This window comes from Mesoplodon mirus (genome assembly GCF_964341445.2).
Source record: "Mesoplodon mirus genome assembly, chromosome: 12".
NCBI classification, from domain to species: domain Eukaryota; kingdom Metazoa; phylum Chordata; class Mammalia; order Artiodactyla; family Ziphiidae; genus Mesoplodon; species Mesoplodon mirus.
The window spans coordinates 36,531,522-36,550,636 of NC_138988.1; the positions used below are offsets into that span (position 1 = coordinate 36,531,522).

Sequence of the window (19,115 nt, forward strand, 5' to 3'; positions counted from 1 at the left end):
CAGGACACAACAGCACAGCAGCCTGGACCCAATGGCATGGTGGCCAGGCCCAGGCCACCTCCCCTTGTGGCAGTCCCGGGTGCTCCCCCACCTAAAACCACTGTCCCTGCGAGGTTGCAGTGGCCGCCTGTACCTCATGCACAGCACCAGGTGGATGCTGCTGCGCACACGTCCAGTGTAGGCAGCCATGAGGTTGGCCTTGGTGGGCTGCAGGCCCTGCTCCTGGACGTAGGGCCGCATGGTGTTGACAATCTGGTCCTGCTCGTCCGTGTTGTAGAGGTTGGGAATGTCGCCTGAGTTCAGGACATTGTTAATGTCCTCTAGGAAGGACTCGTTCTTGATCTGGGGGGAAAATGGGGATGGAGGAGCTGAGCCTTGATGATGGCCCCTGGGTGTTGGGCTCCATGACCATGGTCTCACTGGACCTTCACAGGAGCCCCATTCCACAGACCATGCCACTAAGGCTCAGAGAAGCCCAGGGTCACACAAGTGACTTCACAAGTCGTGGTCCAGGACTCACATCCAGGCCTGCTCTACAGCAGAGACTCTGAACATCACTGCTGGGCTGTGGAAGGGGCCTGGGTCCTGGGTGGGAGATGTGGTGTCTTCCTCCTCTCTTGCCAGGCCTCTCTACGTCTCAGTTTACTCACAGGAGAAAACCAGGCCACAGGCAGAAATGGGTCCTTGCCCATCTCATATGGTCAGGGCCTAGTCAGTGCCAGAGGGCACCCTCACTTGCCTATGTAAGGGGGGCCCGGGGGATAGGAGTAGGGCTGGGAGCCTTCCAGGGCTTCAGATTCAGCCCAGTCCCGACCACCAGTCAGGTTTAAGCACTGCCCTGTTTGTCTTGAGGCCCTGGACCCAGAACCTCTCCTCCTTGCAGACCTGGGGAGAGGCCTCATCTAGGGAGCTCCAGATGGAGCAGCCCCAAGAAGGGGGCCATAGGCACAGCACCTCAGGCAGAAGCCCTGTGGTCCTTGAGGTAGGAAGCCGTTGACCAGTGAGCATGGTCCTGCTTGTGGTCAGCCATGGTGCCAGGGGCCTTCTTTACCCTCGGGGCATAGTAATGATCTATGCCCCCCACCAGCCCTGACAGGCTAGGTTTGGCCCCCTCCCCCTGGTCCCAGCCATTCCTCCCAAGATCCACCCCAACTGACAGTGACGTGGGCATGAAGGACTGACCACCTTCCAGGATGCCACACTGGGGTGGGTTGTATCCAGCCCACCCTGGATCCCGCCCACTGCCTGTGTGGTGGCACCTGGGTATCTGAGAACAGGAAGGTGATGGGCAGGCTGTGCAGGCCAGCCTTGAGCAAGACCTTCTTGACATCATCACGCCACTCGGTCATGCCATAGTTCTTGGACAGCTCAATCTGGAAGCACTCATACTCGGCCCTGGAGACAGGTGGTTGGGTGGAGGCATGCCAGAGCTTGAGGCCAAGAGCCCCAACCCCAGCCATCGGCTCCCATTCTGGGCAGACCTGCTGACTCCCCCAACCCTGAACCTGCTCTCTTGCCTCCAGACATTTGCTGAGGCTGCTCCCTCGGCCTGGAATGCCCTTCCCTTCCATCCTCCCAGCCTTGATTAGAAGAGAAGGCCCATGGCCACCTCTTCTAGGAATCTCTCCTGGATGCCTGCAGCTACCCCTCCCCCATCCCTGCAGCATCACAGGGCACTGTTGCTGTCTCTCCTTGGACCCCAGGTTACTCTCCCAGGTCTAGAAGCCTGTGGGCCAGGTGCGTCTGCCTCAGCATAGAACATGTGGAAGAACACGAATGGAACTGAGTCTGCCACCGGCCGCCCACTGCCCACCACGCCTGGGGGCCCTCACATGTGCGAGGCCAGTCTCGTGAGGGACCTGCGGCCGCTGCCGCCCACACCCAGCAGGAGCGCGTTGCCCAGCGCCTGGCGCAGGGTGCGGCTGATGCGGCAGACGTGGCTCACGGCGTCCATGAAGAGGACCAGCCTCAGCTTGGCTGTGCTGATCTGGTTGTAGTCCTCCATGTACTCCTCAATCACCTGCATCATCTGGTGGCGGGGGGCGGGAATGGGGAGACTGGGTCCTCCCTCTGTGCCCGTAAACTGTGCCCCCTCCAAGGGAGCACAACACCCCATCACCCCGGCCAGCCCTGCTCCTCTGTGCACAGAGGGATGTTGGCCTTAAGATGCCGGGTCTGCCTGGATGAGACCTGACCCGCTGGACACAGCAAGGCCTGAGGGTTGGGTCAGAGACCTGCCTGCTGCCTCAAGGGCTCAACAGGATGTACCGACCTGGGGCCCCGTGGGAGCTCCTGGGAGCTAGGAGGGGGTCTGTGTGAAGAAACCAACAGGAGGCCCCCGCACTCCAGCTTCATCCTGCCACCCTGGGGTCTTGACTCAAGACTCGCGGTGCCCGGGGCCCTGCCGCGGCTCTGTGGGTGGGATAATAGTCCCTCAAATGGGCATAGCGTGTCCCTGTTTACAGAGCCTGTCTCAGTTGAACCTTAGGCTTGTCCTCAGGAAAGGACATTCGTGCCCATTTGACAGGCGAGGAGATGGGACTCAGAGAGGCAACTTCTGGCCTGAAGTCCCTGAGCTGGCCTTCCAGACCAGTATCTGACCCTCTGGTCAGAGCGTGGTGGTCTCTTAGCAGTGGCTGCAGAGGGCTGGGGTCCCGGGGGTCGGGGGTCAGGGGTAGGGCCCCAGCAGGCCCCTTCACCTTCTTCTTGCTGGTGATGAGCTCATAGGACTTGACGTCGGAGCCTGGCGACATGAAGTCCCCATAGAGGATGGGCTGGAAGGGGCAGACCTCTTCGAAGGTCACCTCCCACTGCTCCATGTGGCTCTCCAGGAGCTTGTCAAACCAACTGCGGTCCTCCTCGTTCACCAGGCGGTCGCGGAACACACGGCAGCTCTCGTGGTACCACAGGCGCAGCAGCTGCACCTTGTCCTGCGGCCACCCCAGCGTCAGTGCCAGGTCTCGGCCCCACACCCTCAGCCACCTCTCGAAGCACCTGGGCCTGGCTCTCCCACCAAGACCCGGCCAGGGCCCTGGGTGTCTGCTGTCTCCACAGAGGGTGGAGTCCACACGCTGACGCCTGGGCCTCTCCACCCCCACCTCCAGGCCCAGCTGTGCCTGCGGGGCTCCCAGCTCAATTAGCTTCTCCCCTCTTAGGGTCCCCACAGCTCCCTAAAGCCCAAGCCCGAGAGGAATGCCCGATTCTCCTTATACCTTCCCGACACCCCACATCTAACCACTCACTTGACTCCAAAGCTCCCTCTGACTCTACCCCCATCCTGCTGCCACCTCCATGCTGACTTCCCTGCCTCTCCCTGGGTGATGGGATGGGACCGCCCTCAGGAAGCCCCAAAGCTCTTCTCTCGACTCCTTTGGCTATAGCTAGGCAGGGCCAGGGCTGGCATCTGTCCTGTTCACACTATGCCCTTGCCGCCGGGCCCACACACTGACCCATCCATTCCCCATCCCAAAGTGTAAATGTGCCCCCTACCCGCCCCCCCAGCTCCCACCACCTTCAGGACTCTGCCCCTGCAGCCCCCAGAGCCTGCCCAGCACAGCTGACACTGCTCCGCGCTGCACTCCTGCTCCTTCCACCTGGTACCACTCACTCTTCCCCTCAATCTTCTCACACACAGGGCTTCCACCAGGAACCCTCCCTCCCTTGCCATGCCCTGGCTCCTGCTTTTGTGTGATCCCATCACAGCAAGCATTCTAGGCATGGATTTCACCTGCAAGATGGGACTCAGCTGCATGAAGGCAGGGCTCCTGGGGACTTGGTACCTGTTGCTGTGTCCCCAGCTCCACGCCCTGCCCGAGGGCCTGGCCAGATCAAGGCTGAGGAGTGTTTGGGTAGGAATGCCTAAAACCAGGGAGGACTGTGAGGGCAGTGTGTGCACTCCACTGCTGGACACTGGGGAGGGGGCCCACCGGTCCTCACCTCGACCTTGGCCGGGTTGGCCATAAGCATGCCCTGGAAGACCTTGGAGAGATCCCTCAGGTTGAAAGTGTAGTGGGATTTGGCTGGGGTGGGCAGCAGCTGGGAGGTGATGGTGGAGTACACCATGATGGTGGCTTCCACGAGGGGATCCGTGAAGTGGGAAATGCTGGGGGCCCCGGCTGTGGGAACAGGAGAGTGGCCCTGGGTCACAGCCCTTGCAGGTCTGGTGCTGTGTTCTCTGCACACGCCTTTCCCCAGCCGGCATGCTTGGATTCTGCCCACTCTGCAGCCCTCTCGGATGCTACTTCCCCAGCAAGGTTTTCCTGGTGTCCCCCACCATGGGGTGAGGAATCTCGCACCCGGAGCTCCCTCCTTTTACATCCTTATCACTGATATAGCCTGTCCATATGTTGGGGCACTGGGACACATTCATGGAATTGAGAACACTAATGGGGCCAGACCTGAAACGTGCCACTCTGAGCTGTGCATGGGGAGGGTTACATGGCCCACATGGGGTTCAGGAGTGCACCACAGTGGACGTGGAGGCCTGGGGCTCAGCCATGACCTTGGGGGCTTATCACCCCCTTGCATTTTCACCACTAACATAACCTATTTGCTTGTGCTTTGAAAACGATCCAATTCTTTGCTGGGAACCAAAATTCTGTCAGTGGGAATTTGGGGCAGAGGGAGCCCCCAGAAGAGGGAAAAAAGCAAAGAAGGGGCAGGACGGCTCACTGGCCCCAAAGCGGGCTCATCCATTAACACAGGGACTGTTCTAGGTGCTGGGCACAGAGGGTGGCCCCAGCAGACACACTCCTCACCCCCAACAAGTTGACTTTCTTTGTGGGGAGACAGACTCTGAACAGACTGACAGTAAACAGGGGATGGAAAATGTGTGGAGAGAGGTTTGGGGAGAGCCAGGGTTGGGGGATTTGACATAAATGCTGGGGAGGCCTTGCGGAGGAGGGCACTTGAACAGAGACCCGAAGCCTTGAGGTGCCAAGCAGGTTCAGAACTGGAGAAGGTGTTCCAGAGAGGGCGTGGCCAGGGCGAAGGCCCTGAGGCAGGCATGCCTGGGGGGGTTAAGGACTTAGCAAGGGGGTGGTGAGAGCAGACAGTGACGAGGGGTGCCCACCACTGCCGGGACCTGGGCTCTAGTCTGCATGAGATGGTTGAGCAGAGGAGGAATGTGATCTGATTCAGCGTTTGAATGGGTCCCTCTGGCTGCAAGTGGAGGATGGATAGACCTCCAGACAGACAGACAGACAGATGCAGGGGGTGAAGACAGAATCAGGGAGACCGGGGTGTGTGGGGCTGCTGCAGTGGCCTATGAGTGAGGGCTGGGGTTCTGAGCAGCGCAATTCAGGGGGGTTCTGGAGGGAGAGGCAGCAGGACCTCCTGAGAGAGAGAGAAAGAGAGCGAGCGAGTCCGGATGGTGCCAAGGCCCTTGTCCTGAGCGAGCGGAAGGACAGAGCGGCCATCAGCTGAGACGAGTGGAGCGCCAGGTGCTGGTGGGTCAGGGGCTCGGGTTTGGACATGTTCAGCCTGAGACGCCCGGTGGATATTCAAGAGGAGACGTGCGTCCGAGGTTCAGGCAAGAGGTCTGGACTGAACACACAGACTCAGCGGCATCCGCACTAAGGGGTTTGTCGCCAGGGTGGGATGATGATATCCCAGAAGTGTGTGTTTAGAGGGAGGAGAGGCTGAGAGTAAGCCCCCCCGTCCACCTAGGAAGGCGACTGGGAGGAGGAGGGGTGACCCCCACAGACAACTGACAGCCCAGGAAAGGTGAAGACCCAGCTGACCTTTGGTCTGGACGCCGTGAGGCTGCTGGTGACAAGAGCCCTCTCCGGGGACTGGTGGGGCTCAAGAGAAAGTGGGAGGGAGGGCTAGTGCCCGCAGGAGGAGAAAACGCTCTTGGGGCGTTTTGCTCTCAAGGTGACAGAGAAATGGAGCCAAGGCTGGGGGAGGGGGTAGGGAGGGGACAAGAGAGGGGCTTGTTTTGTGTTTTGTTCTTAAGATGGGAGAAATCGGGGCGTGTCTTCACACTGATGGAATGGCCCAGTGGAAAAGAGAACACTGATGTCGGTGGCTGTCAAGCAGACAATAGGGGATGGGACTCAGGCCTAAGAGGAGGGCTTGGCCTCATACAGGAGCAGGGAAACCTGTTCCCAGGAACAGGAGAGAAGACAGGGCCCAGGGAGGCCTGGGTGCAGGTCAGCAGTGGATACGGAGGCCTGAGGAGGCCTGGAACAGCCAGTCACCCTGCTGCAATGAGCAGCAGATCTGCTGCCACACGGGGGACGCCCGACATGAACTCAGGCTGCTCCTGGCTCCAGGCTCATGCCCTCTCCTCAGAGCCTCTGCTTTTTCACACAGGGTGGAACTTTGTTGGATTCCTTATTCATTCATTCAACTTGCATTCACCTTGCTTCTACTATGGGTCGGACGCTCACCCAGGCACTGAAAGACAGACTGGCCATGTAACAGTGAATGAGCCTATGCAGGCCGTTGGTGCTGGGCAACCTTTGCTCTAGCAGTGGCCCGAGGTCCCCTCAGGAGTCTGAGGATGGTTCACTGTGGCCCCTGGGGCCCGGCCTCAACGACAGCCAACTGGAGTCCAGGGCTCCCCCTGGAACCAGTGCCCCTGCCCCACCCAGGCCTTCCCAGGCCCTGCCCAGGCCTGCACTTACGCACGGGCTCCCGGTAACTCTTTTCTCCGAGGAGTCCATCTAGAGGGTTGAGGGAGAGACACGGAGCTCAGAGTTAGGTGGGTCCCTTGCTGCCCACCTTGACCGGCTGTGCTCAGCTGGGCAGCCCCAGAGCAGCCACTGACCATCACCCCCCTCCTCAGAGCCACATGGCCCCCACCTCCAAGCTGGGCATGGGGGCAAGTTCTGGTCTATAGCCCCTGGGGGCAGCGCAGTCCAGGCCAGAGGAGGGAAGGCCTGACTCCCATCACCCACCACCTGGCACAGTGCCAAGTGGAGTTCAAAGGTCAGAGTGTGTGTTATGTAAGAAGTGGACTGGTTGGGGGAAACTGCATCCTGGGACAGACTTTTCTTCAAGCTCCATGGAAGATCAGGACCATTTTGTCCATTCTATCTTGGTGGCACTTCTTGATTTACAAAAGTAACATCCTTTCACTAGCCTTTCTACCATATATGCGTGTACTTATACTGATGAAAATACATGTATACATATGTATAAATCATATATTCCACAGTTACCACATGCCGGGCTTCTTGCTAGATGCTCTACATGCAGTGTCTTATTTAACCTTCACAACTCGGGGTGCTGGGCACTGATATTATCACCCATTTCAGATGAAGAAACTGAGGCTCAGAGAGATTCATGAATTGGCCAAAGGTAACATAGCTGAGTAAGGGGTGAAGCCAGGGCTGATGTCAGTGGTTCAGCCACTTGGCCCTTCCCAGTGCTGCTCAGCTGTCCTTGGTGTGGCTTACCTGGCCGGGGCTTCTGCCTTAGCCCGTGGCCTCCTACCCCACTCCTGCCCGACACTCACCCATCCAACTGCCCAGGATGGTGGAGAAGATGCGCTTCTTGCTGACCTCATCCATCTCAGCAAAGGACAGGTAGTTGAAGTGGCGGGTCAGCCGCGGAGTGATAGCATTCCTGCCTCCACCAGGGGGGCCCATGGCACAGACAAAGTTGATGTCCACCAGGCTCTTGAAGGCTCCTGGAGTGGGGGCAGGAAGTCAGAAGGCCCTGCCCAGGGCTACATTAAGACTTTTGTAGGCCCTGGGCACTTTTGCTTTCTTGGGCCTCCTCCTCCATTAAAAATATATATATATTAAAAATTATAATTTACCACAGTGTTGGTACATAGACAAATATATTAATATTATGCATTTTAAATGTTCTTTGACCTAGAAGTTCATTTTCCCCTTGATTTTAAAAGACATTAAAACACTCCCATGGACTCTCTGTGAGTCCTGTGGGCCCAGGCCCTGTGCCTATTGCGCCTAACGGGTGAGGCCCTGGCCCTGCCCAGCACACCCAGCCCCGCCCCGCTGGCCCAGGCTGCCAGCACGCACCGATGATCTTGCGGTCATACCAGCCGCCATGGTCCATCCACTGACGCAAAAGCTCGATGGGCGGCTGGGCGCCATATGTCTCCAAGGCCGGCATGTTCAAGTCATCGATGAAGAAGATGAAGTTGCGCCCTAGGGGCGGCCCGAACACGCCCTTCCGCCTGTGGGAAGGGGCTGTGTGAGCCCAGTACCCATGGGTACCAGGTCCTCAGGGAATCCAGGATGGCAGGATGGCAGCTCCACCTCTGGGAAGCCCTCACTAACTTCAGGCTCCCCTGAATTGCTGAGCCTCTTGAGCAACTCCTTGTCCCATTCTGAGCGTCCTGGGACATCACACCTGGCTGCTCTGAGTCTTGCCTCTAGGCAGATGGATAACAAGCCCCGCCCGAGTGCCCAGCCCAGGGACAGCACCCACAGAAGGGCTCGACGGGAATTCCTGATGGAAGAAGGCTCCAGAGCAGTTTGTAAGGGAGCCCAAGGGCCACCCAGGAGGGGAGGGAGGACAGCAGCTGGCCGAGCCAGGCTGGGGGACATCGGATCCAGGAAGGAACCAGGGTGCCTGCCTCTTATCCAGCTTGCTGTCGATGAGGTCCTGGGTTTGGTTGGCTGAGGTGCGGGCAGAGAAGGTGAGTAAGTGGCTGATGTATTCCAGCGGCAGGTTCTTGAGAAGCTTGTTGGAGATGGTGAGGGTCTTCCCTGTGCCTGTCGGCCCGATGCACAGCACCTAGGAGAGCAGGGGGCACAGGGTCAGAGCGCTCTCACAGGGCCCAGCATGCAGCACGAGCTGCCACCCTGTCAGTGTGGGAGCCAGCCACTCCTGACCTAGGCCTTGGGGTGGGGTGAAGCAGGTCATGGCAGGGGCGCTCACGGGCTTGTGGTTGGTGAGTAGCATGTCTAGCAGGTAGGACATCTGGATGGTGTCCATGGTTGGCACGATGATGTTGCAGTAGTTGGTATCTGGCATAATGGTGAACGAAGCTGAGGAGTCCATCCACTTCACCCAGGCAACCTGGAACCACAGGTGGCACAAGGTGGGCCTGGAACCTCTCCCCGTCTCACCCTTGGCCAAGAGCACCAGGAGGGCAAGGAGCAGCACTGCTGGGACTCAGCAAGAGGGTCCAGGTGAAGGGCTGCTTCTGACAGAAACAGGAAGCCTTGTGCCCACTCTCCACACAGGGTGGGGGACTCCCAGAACAAACCTCCAGGAATGGGGGCTCTCTGCACACAGCTGCCCAAGTGAAGGCTTCCCTGCATCCAGCTACCTCAGTGGGGCCAGTCTCTGGGCCTCTGCATGAGGGAAGTACTCTGGGAACTGGACAACCCAGAATGCAAAGGTCTCTGCTGTTTAGTTTAGGCTACCCAAGCATGTGAGGGCCAGAACCATGGGGCTGGCATCACCTAGACGCTGAGAGGTCACCTGACCCTCTCTCCCCCACCATCCCCACCTGCATGCATCCCTTCACTCACAGCCCTGACTCAACTTGCAGACCTCCCTTGATGGGAGTGTTCACTGTGGTCAAACCCACATGTCCCAATGGGAACGGTACTGATGGTTAGACTCAAACGTGCCCTGTGAGACCCCCAGCAGGACCCTGTGCAGTAACCATCTCTATAGACGCCTCTCTGGCCCCTCTTCCTTCTGGGCTGGAGTCCTGATCCCATGAGGGTAGGCTAATGGGACCCTCACTGGCTAAGAGGAGAAATGGGGACATCAAGACAGGCCATGGGGGCTTACTCCCCCACCCTTGAGGAGCCCAGCCCCTGGGCAAATGGGGTTTTTAAGTAGAACCAAGTTGATTAATCCCTGGGCTCAGCATCAACACAGGGGAGGCAGTGTGTATGGTTGGGAAGGGAGGCACTCTGACATCTCCCAGTCCCAGGTTCAAGTCCAGCTCTGCCACCGACTAGCTGGGCGTGACAGTTCTGAGCCTCAATTTCCTTGCTCGGGAAATGGGCACAATAATAACCACCCTGTGGGTCTGTGAGGATTCAGGAGATGATGCAAATAACCCCAGCCTGAGACCTGTGACCGTCAATGCAGCCTCTTCTCTGCAGTCACTATTCATCGAGGAGGACAGTCGCCACCCAGTGGGGCCCTCCCTGGGCAGGTCTGCAGTCACCTGCTTGCCCTCATCATTGTCCTCATCGTCAGTGGTGCTGCTGATGCCGCCGTCCTCCAGCCTGTAATCAAACACCAGCCCCTCCTCCGGAAAGAGCAAGGTCAGCTGTGAAGGACCAGGGGGAAAAACAGGCGGTGAGACCCGGTAGCTTGTGTGGCTACTTGTTTCTGGGGGCCTGGGCCTGGGGGACAGCCCCAAAACACCCAGCATTCAGCGTACGCAGCCCAGACCTTGGACCCCAGCCCCGGAGCTGCCCCCTCTCACGTTTTCTGTCTTCATCTTGATCCTGAGCCAGTGGCTGAAGCTGATGCGACTGGCGCTGTCCCCTGTGGCACCCACACTCCAGATCAGGGAGAAGATGAACCAGGGCTCGATCAGCTCTGGGATGCGACTCAGCTTTTCGGGAGGTATTTTCTTGAGGCCCTGGGGACAGAGGCAGGGAGAGAACTAAGTGGCCTGAGGAAGCCAGGGGGTGGGGGGCATCCCATGGCCTCTGCTGTAGTTTTGCATCTGCAGCAGACTGGATGGGGTGTCCCATGACCCATGTGAGCCAATCTGATTCTCTCTTCCAGGAAGCTGGACTTGGGATTCAGGGCCCTCAGGTGAGGAGAGAAGGCCCCCAGCCCACTGCTCAGAGCCATACCTCTTTAGGCAGGAAGGGCTTGAAGAAGCAGTCCAGCAGCTTGAGGAGACTCATGGTCAGGTTGCTGTTGGTTGAGGTGATCACCTCCTTCACTGAGGACCGGACGAAAGTGATGGACCCCTACAGGGGATGGACACCCAGCTCTTGTGGCTGGTGGCCATAGCACCCGGCTGCCCCACCTGGGCCGGCACACCGTAGTCTCACTCACCTCCAGGAAGCTGACAAAGAGGGCCTTGAACTGCTCCTCAAAGGGCTTGAGTAAAGCAGGGAGATGCCTCAGCCAGCACTCAACAAAGGGCATGAGCCCCAGGATGCTGGGCTCCAGGTACACCATACCGCAGCGGGATACTGTGGCTGGGGAGGCCACTGCCAGGTCCTGCACCTCAAACATCATGGTCATCATCTGGTGCCAAGATGAACTGCGTGAGTGGGCCAGCTGCCAGCCTCCACGGCAGGGGAAAGGGCTGCAGGGCCATGGGGAGGGGTTGCCCATCCTGCAACTGTGGGCAGGCCATGGGGCAGGCGCTGGGCCAGGAACAGGGCTGGTGTGGGGGCAAATGCAGGAACCCTTTGGCCCTCAGCTGATAATACAGCCCTCTCCAGAGGCCAAGAAGGAGTCTAAGTCAGGAGATTCCTGGGAGCCCTCTGGCCAGCCTCGGGTCAGGGCAATTTGGGGTCCCTAGAGCCCTGGGGATATCCGATGGGAGCTGTGTGCTCTGCTCCAGAGCCCTGCACCTGTGTACATGGACACAGGGTCACACTGACCTCCAGGTGTTCTCAGAAAGACTCAAGAGACTGGCTGCTCTTAGGCTCAGGCAATACCCTTCCTTCTCTAAGAACTGCCCCACACTTCCCACCAGGCAGCTGTTCCCATGTTCTCCAGACTCCCGGCATGTTGCCAGTATGCCTAACCCAGACTGGGCCGATATGACTGCAAATGGGCCTGGGAGGCACAAGACAGCATAAACCAGGAGCAGGGGTAGTTGTCCTGGCCCTGGGCTTGGAAGCATCACAGAAAGTGGGTCTGCCGAAAGGGCAGCACTGAGCAGCTGTGTAGGACGTGCCTGCAGTACAGGAGCCTGGGGATGGGGAGGGCGCTGTGGCCCCAAGAGGGAAGGGTGGAGGGGGATGAGGCTTGGCTAGTGTGGTGTGCCCCCGGGTCCACCTGGCTGCGGAGGAGAGCAGAGTGAGCAGACAGGCGGACACACCTCTGTGAGCTTGATGATCTCCCCGGAGCTGAGGCACAGCTTCTTGTTGTCGTCCAGCACCGTGTTCATGTTCTCAATCCAGACGGCGTCCACCGGCCCATCAAACACGTACCACTTCTTGTTGGTGTCGGAGGGGATGGCCCCCACCCGGATGAGGGAGGAGAAAATCCCATCTGTCCTGCAGCCACCAGGGAGGAGAGGACTGTAGGTGCAGGGGAGGCAGGGCGGCAAGCACAGCTGGCTCCCAGGGAAACCTGGATCCAGGCTGGCCCTCCTCTGCTTTTGTTTTTTCCTTAAGTATCTTTATTCATTTAAAAATTACAGTAGGGAAAATGGGACTTTATGGTGTAATAAATGTAATGAAAATGTGTGCTTATATTCTCTCCCTGCTGAGTCCTCACTAAAGTTCTATTAAAGGAGAATGAAAAGTAATATCCCCAAAAGAAAAGAAGATGAGGGGACTTTCCCGGTGGCGCAGTGCTTGAGAATCCGCCTGCCAATGCAGGGGACACGGGTTTGAGCCCTGGTCTGGGAAAATCCCACATGCCTCGGAGCACCTAAGCCCGTGCGCCACAGCTACTGAGGCTGCACACTAGAGCCCACGAGCCACAACTACTGAGCCTGCGTGCCACAACTACTGAAGCCCACATGCCTAGAGCCCACGCTCCGCAACAAGAGAAGCCACCACAATGAGAAGCCCGCACACCACAACGAAGACCCAACACAGCCAAAAATAAATAAATTTACAAAAAACAAACAAACAACAACAAAAAAACCCTATAGTGTCCTGGAATTAAAAAAAAAAAGAAAGAAAAGGAAGATGGGGGAGGAGGCAACACAGAAACAGAGGTCCACACAGTCCTGGAAGATGGACAGAGGTGGAGAAGGGGTAAATGACCTCGCAGAGAAAGCAGGATCATGAGATGTATCTAGTCCCTGCCAGAGAACCCAAGAAGCCTCAGACTTCAGAGGCACCAAATGCCAGGGAAGGGGGTGGGTAGGAGGGCATTTTTCTGGTCTGATCCCCAGGCCCCCACCTACCCACACAAGAGCCTGGAGTAGGAGTGGGTGAGACCCTTTACCAGAAATGGGGGAAGCTGGACAGGCCCACATTCAGAAAGATGGGTGACTGCCCCTCTCCAGTGCCCATCCCCCACTGGGTTCCAGGACACTGGGACCAAGAAGACACCCCAGCAGGAGACTGGAGACTTCTCTGGAGAGACAGAAGAGCCCTGGAGAAAACCCTCAGGTGCTGACATCTCCCAGTTTGGTGCACTTCCCCTAAAATGCACGTCTCAGCCCAGGAGCAGAGGCCCCAAGAGAGACCACCAGCCTCTCGTGGGTACTAACAAAAGTCAACATGTACTGAGAGCTCAGCATGTGCTACACCGTCCCAGCCATCTTCCATAATAATGGTGTCATTTTTATCCCCACTTTGCAGATGAGGGACAAAGGCCCAGGGGGTGAGGTGGGTCACTCAGTGAGGAAGTGCAGTGGTGGGTAGAGTCCCAGGCATTTGGGCTCCAAAGCCGGAGCTCCTGACCTTCCACTTGGCTCAGGGAGGGAGGCGGCCCATGGCCCATACCCTGCAAAGGTCTGGGAGCAGGGCAGTCACTGGAGGGGTCCCGGGCCACTCACCACTCATGGGTGAGCAGGTCAAACTCCCCGTACAGCTGGCCCATTGTGATGGACTTGGGGTTGAGCACATAGTAGTTGACGGCCTCATACACACCGCCGCTGATGGACGGCTGCCCTTTCAGCGACGTCATGGCAGCTGCCAGGACTCTGTAACACTGTGGAGAAGGGCCAGCCGAGAGTGAGCCTCCAAGCTCCCTGGAGAGCAGGGCTGAAGTGGGCTGTGGGCCATGGCGGGCAGGAGGGTATTCTAAAGGCCAAGGAGGCAAAAATGGGGGCCAAGACGCCTGTTGAGGCTGCTCTGCCCTCAAGCCCACTGTCTGGGCACTAGGCTGCCCAGCTAGGCTCCACTTATATTAGTCTCTTTTTTTTAATTTTTATTTTATACTGGAGTATAGAGAACAAACTTATGGTTGCCAGGGGGAAAGGGTGGTGGAAGGGATAGATTGGGAGTTTGGAACTGACATGTACACACTGCTGTATTTAAAATAGATAACCAACAAGGACCTACTGTATAGCACAGGGAACACTTACGTTACTCTTGCCAGAGCCTGTGGGCCCAACGAGCATGAGGCCGTGCCGCACCACCATGGTCTCATACAGCTGGATACACTTGGTCAGGAATCCTGGAAGGACATGGCAGGGAGCCCAGGGATCAGAGTGGGGGCTTAGATCCTGGTTCTGACACTAGCTTGCTGTGTGAACTGTGATGGGTTACCTCACTCCCTGCACCTCAGTTTCCTCATCTGTAAAATGGGGATGGCAGTAGTACCTACCTCATAGGTAGAGGCAGGTGAAGCCCTGAGCACAGAGCCTGGCACAGAGCAGGAATTCTCTGCTAATGGCCAGCCATTATTTCCATTGTGACTATTATTCCCTAACATCCACTGGTCGGGTGTCCAGCTGGCACAGGCTTGCTCAGTGAGGAACTGTCACAGGCCTCGAAATTAACTTCAGCTCCAAAACTAGCACCCAGCCTACTGAGAGCACAGGCCCAGGGAAGTGCTGGCCAACATGAGGCAAAATCCCAGGGACAAGATCCAGGGTCAAGGGCTTCCCTAGTGGCACAGTGATTAAGAATCCGCCTGCCGGTCTTCCCTGGTGGCGCAGTGGTTGAGAATCTGCCTGCCAATGCAGGAGACACGGGTTCAAGCCCTGGTCTGGGAAGATCCCACATGCTGCAGAGCAACTAGGCCTGTGAGCCACAACTACTGAGCATGCATGTCTGGAGCTTGTGCTCCGCAACAAGAGAGGCCGCGACAGTGAGAGGCCCCTGCACCGCGATGAAGAGTGGCCCCTGCTAGCCGTAACTACAGAAATCCCTTGCACAGAAACAAAGACCCAACACAGCCAAAAATAAATAAATAAATAAATAAATAAATAATTTTAAAAAAAATCCTGAATGCTAAAAATAACTTAAAAAAAAAAAAAAAGAATCCACCTGCCAAGACAGGGGACACGGGTTCAAGCCCTGGCACCACAACTACTGAGCCTGTGCTCTAGAGCCCATGAGCCACAACTACTGAAGCTCGCGTGCCTAGAGCCCGTGCTCCGCAATAAGAGAAGCCACAGCTGGGCTTCCCTGGTGGTGCAGTGGTTGAGAGTCTGCCTGCCAATGCAGGGGACACAGGTTCGTGCCCTGGTCCGGGAGGATCCCACATGCCACGGAGCGGCTGGGCCCGTGAGCCATGGCCACTGAGCCTGCGCGTCTGGAGCCTGTGCGCCGCAACGGGAGAGGCCACAACAGTGAGAGGCCCGCGTACCGCCAAAAAAAAAAAAAAAAAAAAGAGAAGCCACAGCAATGAGAAGCCCGCGCACCCCAAAGAAGAGTAGCCCCCGCTCACCACAACTAGAGAAAGCCCATGCACAGCAACAAAGACCTAATGCAGCCAAAAATAAATAATAAATAAATAAATAAAAGATCCGGTGTCGGTCAGGGTCTCTGACTGACCAAGACCAGAGCTGTAGGGGCAGCTGCCTGCTGCAGTGGCAGGCCAGACCCACACAGGTAGGGAATGAGCACATCACTTTAGCCCAAGAAGAGGGGTCCAGGAGAGCTATGCAGGTCTGGGGGCCCCTGCCAAAGGGACAAGGTCGAGTTATTTGGTGCTGGCAAAGCTGCCCCAAGGCCGTGAGGGAGAGAAGAGTTTGAGGCTTCATTCAACTCGCCTGCTGGGGCCTCAGCAGGCCAGGGGGGTGCTTAGGGCCGCATATGTAATGAAGAACGGTGTAGGGCAGGGGTGTGGATAGGCTCACCATCTTCCCCCAACCCAGACATCAAACCCCATTCCCACCCCAAGCAGGTGAGGATGGGGCAGAGGAGAGCCTCTGTCAAGGAGTAACAAGGCCAAGGGTGTGGTCCAAGCTGTGACTGCTCCTCCACGGGGAGGAAGGGCAGCACCTGCTTCCCCATTGTGAAATAATAGGCAATCTCTGTATCGTCTCTGTTCCTGGTTCCTGATGCATAGCTCCTCAAACCCTTGTAAATAGGGGTGCTTGGAGAACCTTCAAGTTCCAATATTTAGTCTCTGGTTCCTGACACAGAGCTCCTAACTGTAATTTCCCAAGTGTTAGGAACATCTTATGTTCTAATGAGGCAACTCTTGGTGGTGAACTCCTGGGAGGGGACTGGTCACCAGAAGAAGCTTGGAACTTTCAGGCCCACCCTCATTCTCCAGAGATGGGAGAGGGTCTGAAAGTGGAGTTAATAAGTGACCATGCCTGCATGATGAATCCTCAGAAAAAGATCCCAAAAGTGAGGGTTTGGAGAGCTTCTGGATTGGTGAGCACATCCACGGGCTGGGAAGGTGACTCACCCCAACTCCACAGGGACAGACCTCACCCTATGTATCTCTTCATCCCGCTGTTCATCTGTATCCTTTTTATCACATCCTTTATTATATAATAAATCAGCAAGCGTTCGTGTTTCCCTGAGTTCTTTGAGCTATTCTAGCAAATGATCAAGCCAGAGCGGGGGGTCATGGGAGCCTCTGATTTGTAGCCAAATAGGACAGAGGCTGTGGGTAACCTGGGGACCCAGTACTTGAGACTAGTATCTGAAGTGGGGGCAGTCTTGTGGGACTTGAGCCTGTAACCTGTGGGGTCTGTGCTAACTCTGATTAATGTCAGGATTGAATTGAATTGTAGTACACAGCTGTTCGAGAATTGATGAGCGTGGGGTAAAACCCCATACATCTGGTGTCAGAAGTGTTGAATGTGAGAGTGAAGGAGAGTTTTTCCCTAGACTCCCACCACCTGAAGTGTCCCAGCGGAGATAGGGCCAGAGAGCCCCAGCCTGCCACATGCCTGGCCAGGCGGGAGGGACCCTGAGGCTGGACTGCAACCTGGGGTGGCTGGACCCAGCCCTCCTCTGGCACCATAGGACGGTAGGGCCAGGGGCTCACCATCCACGTCCTTGAGGTTGTTCTTCTCACAGGCCTTGCGTATGGCCTCATTCAGGATGCCGTAGTCAGTCACCTCCTCCTTGATGGTGGGGAACAGGTCAGACACGATCCCAGAGAAGAGCTTGAGGTCCTCCTGCAGGAACTTGGGCACATTCACGTCTCGGATGGCCCGGAGGCAAATCAGCTCCTGCAGCAGAGGCCCAGGTCAGACACCCCTCTAGCTGCTCCAAAGCCTCCCTAGAGCCCCACTCCCCAGACACCTCTTTGGATGCAGCTCACCTCATCCATGCTGGGATTTTCTCGCTTAAGGTTCCCGGCAGCTGAGATCACAGTCTTCACAGCTCTCATCCCGAAGTCATAGTGATCCTGTCACCACCATACAGGAGGAGGGGTGGGTGAGCATTTTCCCTCTCGGGTCTTCTGTCTGGAACACTGTCTCCCACCTGACACCTGGCCGTGCCTCATCGCCTAGCTCATAGCTGAAGTGTCACTTCCCCTGCAGGCCGTCTGCACCCACCTGCATGCCCCAGCCTGGGCCAGATGCCCCACTTTGGGTTCCTGTGGTGCCCTCTACTTCTACCCCAGTGGCCTGCTCCCCTTACCAGGTTACCTATCCTGCACCCCTGCTTGCCTCTTGGCCCCTAAGGGTGAGGAGTCTGCCTTGGTCATTGTTCAATCCCTGTGGTCCCAGCACAGCGCCAAGGGCAGGGAGGCACTCAAGTTTTGTTCAAAAAGGGGATGAAGGAGTTTCCCATCTGTGCCACAAGCAGACTTGCCTCGATGACCTTTGAGCTTCCTTCTAACATTCATCATATCTCTCCAGACCCACCCTTTCGGCCGTACTACCTTGGCTTTCCCCGCTTTTGCCTCTGGTTCTGTTTCTCTCCATTATATAGCAGGTGTGTTGGAAATAGTTAAACTTATCATTTTGCCTCATGGTGCCAGACCAGGAAGGTACATCTGGACCTGACCCACAGACCAGCACATTTCCCAGAAATCTTGGACTTGGAGCTGGATGAAGGGACTGGGCTTGGCTCTGGGTCATCAGCACTTGGGAAGGGTTGATTGCATTTCCAGAACAATGTGGGGATAGCTGCTCCATTGAGGGGGTACATTTTTGAAAGTGCATGGTTAGAAAGAAGGGTGTGTGGAGGCGCTGGCACCTATGGTGCACTCTGTGGACAGCTGCTGTGTTTCCCAGTAACAGAATGCTCCTCTAGCCCGTGGGTTTCGGTGGGCCCCACCTGGTCAAAGGCAGTATGGTCTCCCAAGCCACAGTGACGGGTGTTCATGCATGAGCAGGTCACCTAAAGAGGGCCCATTAGGGTGACACCAGGGACTTTTTTGGAACCATTAAGAAACTAAGCTGGTAGCATGTAAGCCCAGAGCTAGGGTTCATCTCTGCCACTGCAAAGGGGGAGCCTGCCTGAGACTGGAGCCAAACAGGAAAGCTCATCCGCCAGTGCTGGTGCCTATACCAACAGCATGTGCCCCTAGAACCTGGGCTCAGCTCACTGAGGGGAAGGCCCTGGTGTTGGGAGGTTCAGGTGGAGGGGGTGCTGGTTGTCCCGCTCTGGTTGCACGAGACCTAGGTGCACTTGCTCTCCAGCCTTGGATTGTGTGGCTCTTGGTCTCTTACTGGCTGACCCTCGCTTGCACCTGAACTAGCCCAGGTGGGCATCTGTTCCCGGCTCCTGCTCCAGCTCCCCTGTGCACCACATGAGCCTGGCCAGGCTCCTGCCTACTTAGGACCTCAGTGTCCTCAGCTGAGAAATGGGGATGTAATTCCTATCTCCTAGGGTTGCTAGGGGAAGGCAGCAGCTCTCAGACCCTGGAACCTGGTTAGGGCAGGACCTCACCTGGGAACTGAGCTGCTCGGAGGACAGCTTGAAGGTGGTCGTGATCTTCTTGGCCAGCACATTGGCCTCGTTGAAGCCAAAGGAGTAGAGGGAGATCTCAGCGATCATGGCGTAATCCGGAACCATCATGGCCACAGGCCGGAATAGTGCCTGGGGCACATGGTATACGTGTGAATGGAGAGGTCAACCTCCCCTCCCAGAGCACCACCTGCTCTCTGGACTGTCTGGTCCTCTGAAGGAAGCTCCACTGCCCTC

General features: G+C 57.0%; 1 protein-coding gene across 1 annotated transcript in view; it reads right to left on the reverse strand.

The window, feature by feature from the left end:
* Positions 1-19,115, reverse strand: part of DNAH1 (dynein axonemal heavy chain 1) — a gene marked incomplete at its 5' end in the record, with an annotated part of 74,225 nt that overhangs the window by 15,496 nt on the left and 39,614 nt on the right. Inside the window, 20 exons of the mRNA XM_082637697.1 lie at positions 134-342; positions 1,260-1,395; positions 1,833-2,029; positions 2,700-2,930; positions 3,937-4,115; positions 6,630-6,668; positions 7,463-7,636; positions 7,995-8,152; positions 8,555-8,715; positions 8,860-9,000; positions 10,112-10,216; positions 10,376-10,534; positions 10,755-10,874; positions 10,963-11,157; positions 11,963-12,140; positions 13,601-13,755; positions 14,132-14,223; positions 17,002-17,188; positions 17,281-17,367; positions 18,861-19,010. Of these exons, the coding sequence (XP_082493823.1) occupies positions 134-342; positions 1,260-1,395; positions 1,833-2,029; positions 2,700-2,930; positions 3,937-4,115; positions 6,630-6,668; positions 7,463-7,636; positions 7,995-8,152; positions 8,555-8,715; positions 8,860-9,000; positions 10,112-10,216; positions 10,376-10,534; positions 10,755-10,874; positions 10,963-11,157; positions 11,963-12,140; positions 13,601-13,755; positions 14,132-14,223; positions 17,002-17,188; positions 17,281-17,367; positions 18,861-19,010 (3,053 nt within the window). The remainder of the gene's footprint in view (positions 1-133; positions 343-1,259; positions 1,396-1,832; positions 2,030-2,699; positions 2,931-3,936; positions 4,116-6,629; positions 6,669-7,462; positions 7,637-7,994; positions 8,153-8,554; positions 8,716-8,859; positions 9,001-10,111; positions 10,217-10,375; positions 10,535-10,754; positions 10,875-10,962; positions 11,158-11,962; positions 12,141-13,600; positions 13,756-14,131; positions 14,224-17,001; positions 17,189-17,280; positions 17,368-18,860; positions 19,011-19,115) is intronic.